This window comes from Suncus etruscus, chromosome 19 (assembly GCF_024139225.1).
Source record: "Suncus etruscus isolate mSunEtr1 chromosome 19, mSunEtr1.pri.cur, whole genome shotgun sequence".
NCBI lineage: Eukaryota > Metazoa > Chordata > Mammalia > Eulipotyphla > Soricidae > Suncus > Suncus etruscus.
This window is the reverse complement of record NC_064866.1, coordinates 24,620,289-24,630,994: the sequence shown is the minus strand read 5'-3', so window position 1 is coordinate 24,630,994 and position 10,706 is coordinate 24,620,289. Positions and strand designations below refer to the sequence as shown.

General features: G+C 35.9%; 1 protein-coding gene across 1 annotated transcript; it reads left to right on the top strand.

Moving 5' to 3' along the window:
* The first annotated feature begins 206 nt into the window (after nt 1-206).
* On the top strand, nt 207-2,121 carry LOC125997270 (dual specificity tyrosine-phosphorylation-regulated kinase 3-like). The gene is given in 4 exon segments (XM_049765711.1): nt 207-287; nt 289-393; nt 564-1,645; nt 1,647-2,121. Coding segments are annotated over 4 exon segments (1,734 nt in total). The 3' UTR covers nt 2,113-2,121.
* The last annotated feature ends 8,585 nt before the right edge of the window (nt 2,122-10,706 follow it).

The following is a 10,706-nucleotide window of genomic DNA, read 5'->3' as shown; positions in this document are numbered from 1 at the left end:
AGGAGTAAGCCATGAACGCCACTGGGTGTGCCCCCCCCCCCAAAAAAAAAATTAGAGAATAGTACATTTTAAATTACCCATAGAAAGCACTCATTCCACTCCGGGTCCGGAGTGAGGCGGGCCAGGCGGGGTTGTGTAGCGGGCTCAGTGCGACCCAGTGGCCCTGAGGGACGCCCTCCGGAGCGCTCACTTCAACCGCCGAGCGGATGGGCGGCAAGGCGCGCGGGCCCGGGTGGAAGGATGAGGGGCCGCCGGGGGCCGCACTCCCGCAGCAGCAGCGGAGGTTGGGGGGGTGGTGTCTATGATACCTTCATGATGATAGACGAAACCAAATGCCCTCCCTGTTCAAATGGTCTCTGCAAACCTGAAGCACCTCTACCCAGAAGACTAAATAAATGAAGACATCCCGAGCCAGCACAGCCTTACATGTAGACAGAGTAGGTGAAATACCCAGGGATGGACCCTTTCTGACCAGCTTTTCACTGATGACTGCAGTTCCTAGAGAGCCTTCCTTTTATGTTAAGGCCTTGATCTTCTGTTAAAGTTCATCTCTCTCTGGAGAGGTCACTACTGAACAGTTAACACGAGCTCAGACTCAGCACTTTCTTAATGGAGGTGAGATGAAGGTAGAGCAGCTGTTTCAAGAATTTGACAACACAAGAGCTGATACTTTTCAGTCAGAGAGTATAAATGACTCTGAAAAATGTTCTCCCACTAAAAGTTCAGATAGTCTGAATACAGTAAAATCCAGCAGCTCATCCAAAGCATCCAAAGTGGTGCCTCTTACTCCAGAACAAGCACTGAAGCAATATAAACATCTTCTCACTGCTTATGAGAAACTTGAGATTTTTAATTATCCAGAAATTTACTTTGTGGGTCCAAGTGCCAAAAAAAGGCATGGAGTTGTTGGTGGTCCCAATAATGCGGGGTATGATGATACAGATGGGGCTTATATTCATGTACCTTGAGACCACCTAGCTTATCGATATGAGGTGCTGAAAGTAATTGGCAAGGGGAGTTTTGGGCAGGTAGCCCGGGTTTATGATCACAAACTCCGACAATATGTGGCTGTAAAGATGGTGCGCAATGAAAAACGTTTCCATTGCCAAGCAACTGAGGAGATCCGGATTTTGGAGCATCTTAAAAAACAGGATAAAACTGGTAGCATGAATGTTATCCACATGCTGGAAAGTTTTACATTCCGGAACCATGTCTGCATGGCCTTTGAATTGCTGAGCTTGGATCTTTATGAGCTAATTAAAAAAAAAAAATTTCAGGGCTTCAGCATCCAGTTAGTACGTAAATTTGCTCAATCCATCTTGCAGTCTTTGGATGCTCTCCATAAAAATAAGATCATCCACTGCGATCTGAAGCCAGAAAACATTCTCCTGAAACACCATGGCCGCAGTGCAACCAAGGTCATTGACTTTGGGTCTAGCTGTTTTGAGTACCAGAAGCTTTATACATATATCCAGTCTAGATTCTACAGAGCTCCAGAGATCATCTTAGGAAATCGTTACAGCACACAAATTGACATATGGAGTTTTGGCTGCATTCTAGCAGAACTCTTAACAGGAAAGCCACTCTTCCCAGGAGAGGACGAAGGAGACCAGTTGGCCTGTATAATGGAACTTCTAGGGATGCCTGGAACAATCCAAACGTACCAAGTACTTTATTAACTCCAAAGGCCTACCTCGCTACTGTTCCATGGCTACTCAGGCAGATGGGAGAGTTGTGCTTTTGGGAAGTCGCTCCCGTAGGGGTAAAAAGCGGGGTCCCCCAGGCAGCAAAGACTGGGTCACAGCATTGAAAGGCTGTGATGACTACTTGTTTATAGAGTTTTTAAAAAGGTGTCTTCATTGGGACCCCTCTGCCCGCCTGACCCCAGCTCAAGCATTAAGACATCCTTGGATTAGCAAGTCAGTTCCCAAACCTCTCACCATTGAAAAAGTATCAAGGAAAAGAGTGGTAAATTCTTCTAATGCTTTTCAGGGTCTGGGTTCTAGGTTGCCTCCAGTTGTTGGAATAGCCAATAAGCTTAAAGCTAACTTAATATCAGAAAGCAGGAGTGGGATACCTCTGTGCAATGTACTGCCAAAACTGATTAGCTAATGGACAGCAATGTGCTCAGAGATGCATATTCATATTTTTAATTATCTTGAAAACTTGATTTTTTGCGAATGGAGAAAAAAAAATAAGCCCACTGGTGGATATGTTTTGTTATCTTAAACTTCTTTTTTAACTAGGAAAGACATTTTTATATGACTGTAAAAGAACTCTTTTAAGGGCTAATTACCTAAGCAGCCTGTTTGACCATCCTGGAATATATATTAAATACCATTTTATAGTCAAAAAAAAAAAAAAAGAAAGCACTCATTCCATGTCATGCCATGGAATAGAGAAAATGTTTTTCCCTTATAGTTTAAACCAGGGACTTGATTAACATTTAATTCACTTGATATTATTGATTATAATTTACTTTTATAACTTTCTTTCGCTATCCCCAGTATACTTGCCTGCTATTTCAATTGGAAAGTATTATGTTATTTACTTCAGATCAGTAAATGTTATGCATTTTTATTAATTACTCAAGTACCACTTCAAATATATACTCATTTTAATTTCCAAAAAGTTAATAAATTGCAATAATATAAAATTTAGAAATATCTGAAAAAATATAGAAAATGAAGACTTCAACCTCAATTATTTTTAGCTATTTAATTTATCAAATTTAAGCTATTAAATTTAATAAATATATAGTAGTTCCAGCAAATAACCAGAAGCAGACTAAGAAAAGAAGGGATCAATTAGAGAGATGAAACAGGGAGTTTAGGAGGTTTTCTGCTCAGCTTCACCCGATCGAGTATGAAAGAAACAATACATAGTTATTGCTTATCTCTGTATATACAATAGCATTTGGAATAATGTTTCATCAGTGTTTATAATTTTGATTTTTAATTCTTTGCAAAGTGTACACATATGCACTGTTAAGAATTAAAGTAGTGGTTAGAAAATAATGACATTTCTCAGTTATGTATTGTTAAGCAGTGGTTTTCAGCATCTGAGCATCAAGGAATTCAAACTGGGCAGAGGGCTGTTGAAACACTTCCTAAAGTTTACACACTGGTTCAGAAATATATCTCTTTGAATGGTTCATCGCTCATCTATATTAATCTTGTTATTAAATGTATAACATCATTTTTAGAATACAGATTAAATTTATTGTTAGAGTCATCTGACAGAATATTTGCTTTTGAATTTCCTGTATAGTTGTAGATTACCGTAGCGCAAAGTAACCTATTATTTCTTAACAGCTTAGGGCCAATTATAAGTTGATTAAATATTTTGTATCTATTACAAAGATAAAATCCACCTAATTTAGGCATTTTTGCACTAGCAATTTAAGACCATTTTAAGACCATTTTAAAGATAATTTGTTTTTTGCTAAGCACTGGGGTGTTAGAAGAGAATGTAAGTTTAGAATTATGCAACCAATTGCTGCTGTTTCACTTCTGTAAACTTGCTTTGTTTCAGACATAAGGAGCCATAACAGACTGAAACTGCAGAGTATAGGGAGTAGGCCCAGAAAAACAGCCAATTCCAGGAACTTCAAGGATATGTACCAGGACAGTTAGACAAATTAGCAACATTAGGGTCTGTGGATGTTGTAACATAAGTTGTAATTTAAGGAATTGCACATGTAGCTGCAAATGGCCACTTAAAAAAGGTGCACTCTCATTTGCTAGCAGTCTTTGTCAGTCAGATCTTGAGTCTGGAGCTAACAGGGGCATTTATTTTTGGCTTATAATAATAGTATTTCCTAAATTTAACTTACTTGAGGAAAAAGTTGCTATAGGTTCATATTTATCATTGCATTTTTTAAAAATGTAGAGTAATTTTAGTTATGTTTTGGGGGGTTAGTTTTGTTTTGTTTTTGTAGGGCATATTGGGTGGTGTTCTGAGCTTACTCCTGGCTTTGTGTTGAGGTATTATTCCTGGATGTACTCAGAGCAAACATATATGGTGCTGGGCTCAAATCAGGTCAGCGGCATTCGAGGCTAGTACCTCACTCACTGTACTGATTTCTAGTATCATATTCATTTTATAATGATGACTTTGTATTATAAAATTAATTTGCCAAAATATAATTGTGTATAGGCTTTAGGGGCACAGTATTAGTACTCTCACCAGAAAGTGCTGAAAAACATCCAATGCTGTTCATAAGATTTTATCTTCATGCTCTTCCCATTATATAGCCTTAGTTTTCTTAGAAATTTTTGTTACAATCTGTAAGTGTATACATATGAGTAATACCAACTGATGTTTGTCTTTTTGTCTTTTCTTGATATATATAAATTTTTTATTGTTTAGCATGGTCTCATTTGGAGTTAAAGAAAAAAATAAAGACTTCATCTTTTCTTACAGCTAAGAAGTACTTTATTATAAAAAAGTATATATAATTCAAAAGTTTTTCCCCTAAACTTTATTCTAACACTGTGATTCACCAAGTGTTTTGCAATACAATCATTCCAAGTATTAAATAATCAAATATCAATCCCTTTATCAGTGTGTGACTATCCTTTCCCTAATGTCCCCACTCATTACCAAATCCTGACTCCACGCAGGCACAATTTTACTTGATATTGCTCATTATAACAGAAAGGCAATTGAAATAATCAAACCTTAGATCAACACAGGTCAATTGAAAATGACTGTTATATCTTACCATAGAGTTAATAATAATATATATAATTCAAAAGTTTTTCCCCTAAACTTTATTCTAACACTGTGATTCACCAAGTGTTTTGCAATACAGTCATTCCAAGTATTAAATAATCAAATATCAATCCCTTTATCAGTGTGTGACTATCCTTTCACCAATGTCCCCACTCATCACCAAATCCTGACTCCACGCAGTCACAATTTTACTTTATATTGCTCATTATAACACAAAGGCAATTGAAATAATCAAATCTTAGATCAACACAGGTCAATTGAAAATTACTGTTATATCTTACCATAGAATTAATAAAGTTAGTGTTGGGGCCGGAACAATAGCAGGCAGCCTACCCAGGTTCAAACCTTGGCATCTTATATAGTCCCCTGAGCCTGCCAGGAGAGATTTCTGAGTGCAAAGCTAGGAGTAATCTCTGAGAGCTGCCAGGTGTGGCCCAACCTCACCCTAATAAAAATAAATAAAAAATTAAGTCAATGTCTAAATATATATTGGGCTCTAGTTGGGTGCTAGTTGACTTTTCTGTGCTACTGGGTAGGCTCACTGAGGTGGGTAGAGTATTGTGTAACTTTCCCATAAGTTTTCCTCTGATACTACTGGATTGATATTATGAGATATTGAGGTGCCACAGGACCTCATGCATTTTTGCAGTCCACGATTTATAGATATAACAAGTTAGATGGCTTGGAGGTTTGATAAGGGTGTGTCCATGGCCATTATTTTATTTTTTTAGAGCATGATGGCAAAACAGGGCAAGGTCTGCCAGGATTTCCAGTAGTGGGGTGAGTTTAGGAGAACTTGACTCCTATTCATTTCAGTAGTCAACACACAAAGATTTCCTCTCTGTACTGTGATGTCACTTGAGATAATTTAGCTGCTCATTTTTACATGATTTCAATTTTGATTTGGGCCCTTCCTGTCAGAGGGTATTGAGATGGCATTGTGACACTATATAGAAAGGATAGGGGGATCTGGACTCCCCTTTCTAAAAAGGCCACAGACCCAACTATGTGGGAAGTATTGGTGGCTATAATTTTCTTCTGGAGCATGGTGACATAACAGGGCTTCTGGGAAGATGGCAATGGTAAGCCAAGACTTCAGCCACCATATATTTATCCACACATCTATAGTGAAAACTTGTTAGTTTTTAGTTTTTTTGCTATATTAAATAGGTATGCAATGAACATAGGAATGAATATTATTGTATGCAGAAACTTCAAATTAGTTGATTCTATGTTATGAGAATAAATTACTTAGTGGTAAGCCCTTGTTGGGTCATATGATACGTGTATGTTAAAAATCACTATATTACATCATTTTAAATTCAAAACTATATTTATCTTAATATAATAAAATAGGACATATGATATATCATACTAAATGATTACTTTTCATTTCATTCTATGATTATTTTGAAGACCAATTGTTTATAATAACTATTCTGCATCAACTTCTGTTTTGCATCCTGGTGAAACTGTATTGATGGAATCTTTTATTTGTCCTTCAAAAATTCACAAAGTTATTGACAGGATTGAGTAAAAGGACAATTCTAGCATAAAATTTTATATCCTGAGGTGCAAGAAATTGCATATGCAAAAAAAAAAGATTCTGTGCTCAGCCTACTCAGTTCTGAGCACTATTAGGCATATTTCTAAAACCAAAACAACAAAATAATAAGAAAAATTATTCACCCTGTTTGTAAATAAATAAATAAATAAAACCATACACAAAATGTCTGTATTAATGAATTTGAAATGTCTTATTTTAAATATTGTAAACTAGATTAAATCAAATTTTAATAGAATTTTAAAAAATAATTCTAAGGGGCCGGTGAGTTGGTGCTAGAGGTAAGGTGTCTGCCTTGCAAGCAATAGCCAAGAAAGGACCACGGTTTGATCATTCAGCGTCCCATGTGGTCCCCCTAAGCCAGGAGCAATTTCTGAGCATTTAGCCAGGAGTAACCTCTGAGCATCAAATGGGTGTGGCCCCCCCAAAAATAAATAAATAATTTTAATAAAATTACCTTGAAATTAAATTTAATTAAATATATCTGTAGGTGAATGTTAAATTATTTGATATATATTATTTTGCAATGGTAATATAAAGAAAATACATTTAAATAAAAAATTTAAATAACGTCTGTGGTGCTAAATAAATGTAAAAATATACTGAAATACAACTCTATATGTATAAGTATATATATATATTTATATAAAAGTAACGTATGTATATATATGTTATTTTTAGTTCAGCGTTATCTCAATCTAACACGATAAAATGTACATTGCTGGGGCCAGAGAGATAGCATGGAGGTAGGGTGTTTGCCTTGCATGCAGAAGAACGGTGGTTTGAATCCCAGCATCCCATTTGGTCCCCCAAGCCTGCAAGGAGCCATTTCTGAGCATAGAGCTAGGAGTAACCTCTGAGCACTGCTGAGTGTGACCCAAAAACAAAACAATAAAATAGTATATTTTTTTATTTTGAAACTGTCATTAAACTAAATAAAAACAGATGCTAACATCAATATTACTTAGGTTTCTCTATGTGACCCTCAACATTTATTCTGGAGCACATAGGTAGGAGTAATATCTAAGCACCAGCAATGTGTGCCAAAAACAAATGCACATAAATAAAGAAATATAAAGTACACTCATAATATTTCACTGAATACTAAAAGCTGACTTTAAGTAGTCTTTGTACTATTATACTAGCACCAAATAAATATAAAAATAAAAGTGAATATCTTATGTTTTATATCTTTGTAGCTCTACATTACTAAGACAAAATAAACACTTGTCTTTCAATTTTATAGTTGAAAACAATATGCACATATGTACATATTTATGTACACTTCTCATTTAGGATATTACAATTCTTCCTAAATTTCTAACAGGTACTATGGTTTGTTTGATATATAACATCCCAAATGTTCCCCAATGCCCTACCAAGTGTAGTCTGAGTACAGAGCCAGAAGTCAACCCTAAATGATATCAGGTCTATCCCCAAACCTGAGTATGCAAATGCAAAGCAATTTGCCCCCTTAAGCCCCCTCTCTGTCATCATTTTGTAGAAAATAAAGAATGTCAAGAAAGGGACCGAGAGATAGTAAAGCTGTAAGATGTTTGCCTTGCACTGGGCCAACCTAGGACAGATTGTGGTTCAATTCCTGGCATTCCATATGAACTCCTAAGCCTGCCGGGGAGATTTCTGGGCACAGAGCAAGGAGCCAGGAGTAATCCCTGAGTGCCTATAAATATGACCCCCCCAAAAAAAATAAAATAAAAAGAATGTAAAGAAAGACTAGTGAGGAAGGGGCGGAGCAATAACACAGCGGTAGGGCATTTGCTTGCATGCAGACGACCCTGGATGAACTGGGCTTCAACTCCCAGCATCCCATATGCTCCCCTGAACCTATTAGGGATGATTTCTGAGCACAGAGCCAGGAGTAAACCCTGAACGTCTGGTGTGACCACAAAACAGAAAACAAATAAAAAATAAATAAACAAATAAAGACTAGTGGTATTGGTAATTTCGATGTGAATGAATAATGAAATAATAAAATGAACGAATAAATGAATAAAGTTAGAAGGGGCTAGAGAGATAGTACATTGGTTAGAGTACTGCCATATAGTCTTCTAAGGGGGAAAAAGTTGAATCTAGATAGCTAAGTTTAGGAGTGTGGCTCAAGTGGAGAAATGTCTATTTTGCCTCTTTGGTAGTAATTGCACCCTCTCACCACCACCATCAAAGCATTGTTTGGTGTACTCCTGCACATCAAGAGTGACAATAAAAGTTCAATATCAAATATTTCACACTACATATTAAATTATATGAACTATTGAGCGTGCTAACAGTATATAACAGATAGACTATAGTTTTACAATGTTAAGTTTCCAACATTGATATTTTTTACTTGTAATATTCAATTGTTTCTTTTTTAAAAAGTTATTTTGTTTTTTTTTTTTGGGGGGGGTCACACCCGACATTGCTCAGGGGTTACTCCTGGCTGTCTGCTCAGAAATAGCTCCTGGCAGGCACGGGGGACCATATGGGACATCGGGATTCGAACCAACCACCTTTGGTCCTGGATCGGCTGCTTGCAAGGGAAATGCCGGCTGCGCTATCTCTCCGGGCCCTTTAAAAAGTTATTTTATTTTAGATAAGAGGATTCTTCCTACTGCATTATATACTATCAAACACACAGATACACACACACATGCTAAAATAAAAGTTTTTTTGTGGTAAAAAGCAAGTTAATTCATATATAATAATTGAATAAATAATAATTATTATTACTCTTTTGGGGATATATCCAACTATGCTCAGGGCTAAGCTCTTACTTCTGTATTTAGGTGTCATTCCTGATAAGACATGTGGAACCATATGTGACACCAGAGACTGAACCCAGATCAACAAATGCCTGGCTTACTATACTATTTCTCTGATGCCAGGAACAAAATTTTCTAAAATTCAATTTGGCTATGTATGAATAATACTGATAATAAAAAAATCAAAGTAATAAAGGAAACAATAGATTTAAAAAAAGTTATTTTATCAATGTGGTTCTTCTGATAGCAGAATACATGCTAAGGTAATAGAAGATCTGAGACAGATTCATAATTGGATGCTTTAATTTTATGATTTTACTAATTTATTTAATCATCCAAATATTTTCTCTACTTGTGTGTGCATTGTCAAAGATTCCTTGTAATACTTATTTCAAGTTATAATAAAATCGTGCACTAAAATATTTTGTAAAACACAAGAATTACTATGTAATAAAATTTGGAAGATTTTGAGAGGTCAAGACTGATGATGATGTTATAAACTTAGGGACTGATAATAAGTTGTTTACTTTTTTGCAGTGTGTAATTAGTAAATACATTTTCTTAACAGTGTTGAAAACAAAACTGAAAGATTAGGGGCAGAGGCAGAGAGAGAAAGTTCAGGTTTAAGTAGCTTCCTTGCATGTAACTGACCCTTGGTTCATCTTCACCAATACATAGTAGCTGTGTGTTATATGTATATATATATATATATGTATATATTTACTCCATATACCATATTTTCTGGCATATAAAATGACTTTTTATAATAAGATGGAATTTTTTTATTAATTTTTATTTTGACCAAAGTGGATTACAAATCATTCACAGTAGAATTTCAGGTACATAGTGACATTGAATCAAGGGCATTCCCACCACCAATGTTGTCCTCCTTTCATGAAAAACTTATTTAAAGTTGGGGGTTATCTTATACGCTGGCATATGGCATGCTGAAACTTACTCCAACTTCAGGGATGAGTGATTCCCCTCGCCCTTTACCACAGTATCCCATCCAGCTGCCAGGCGTTATCACTCAGTCCTATGCTTATCCTGATTAATCTTTCAGGGCACACTGAGGAAGTGAGTTACTGAGCGCTGTATCCCATCAGCCTCTGGGTGTCATTGCTGGTATATGGCTTTTCAGTACTCAAACCCTATATTTTAGCAGGAAAAGTAATGGGTGTCTTATATGTCCAGTCATCTTATATGCCAAAAAATATGGTATATATATGTGTGTATTTTTAACTTGGCCTATTTAATATGTGTTTCTTTTAAATCAGAACAATGTATAGAGTGGGAAAAATCTCAGCACAAACCGTATACCATTCAAACTGTTTCTTTTTGTGGTTATATTAAATACTCTTTCCTGTGTATATCCAAACTAAAAAGAAATAGCTTCATTTCTATTAAGACATATAATTTGGATTGGGACTAAGATTATTCTTTTTTCTTGTACATCTTTGCTGTTCTCTATATTATATAGTAAAACAATTTTTACTCGACCACCACTTGTTATTTCAACCAATCTATCAATTTCTACTAGAATTTAAGAATATGTACTGACAGTTTCCAGGATTCTTTTAGCATGCCAGCACCAATTTTAGTTGATAAGATATAAATTAATAGTGGCACTACTCTGAGTTAGA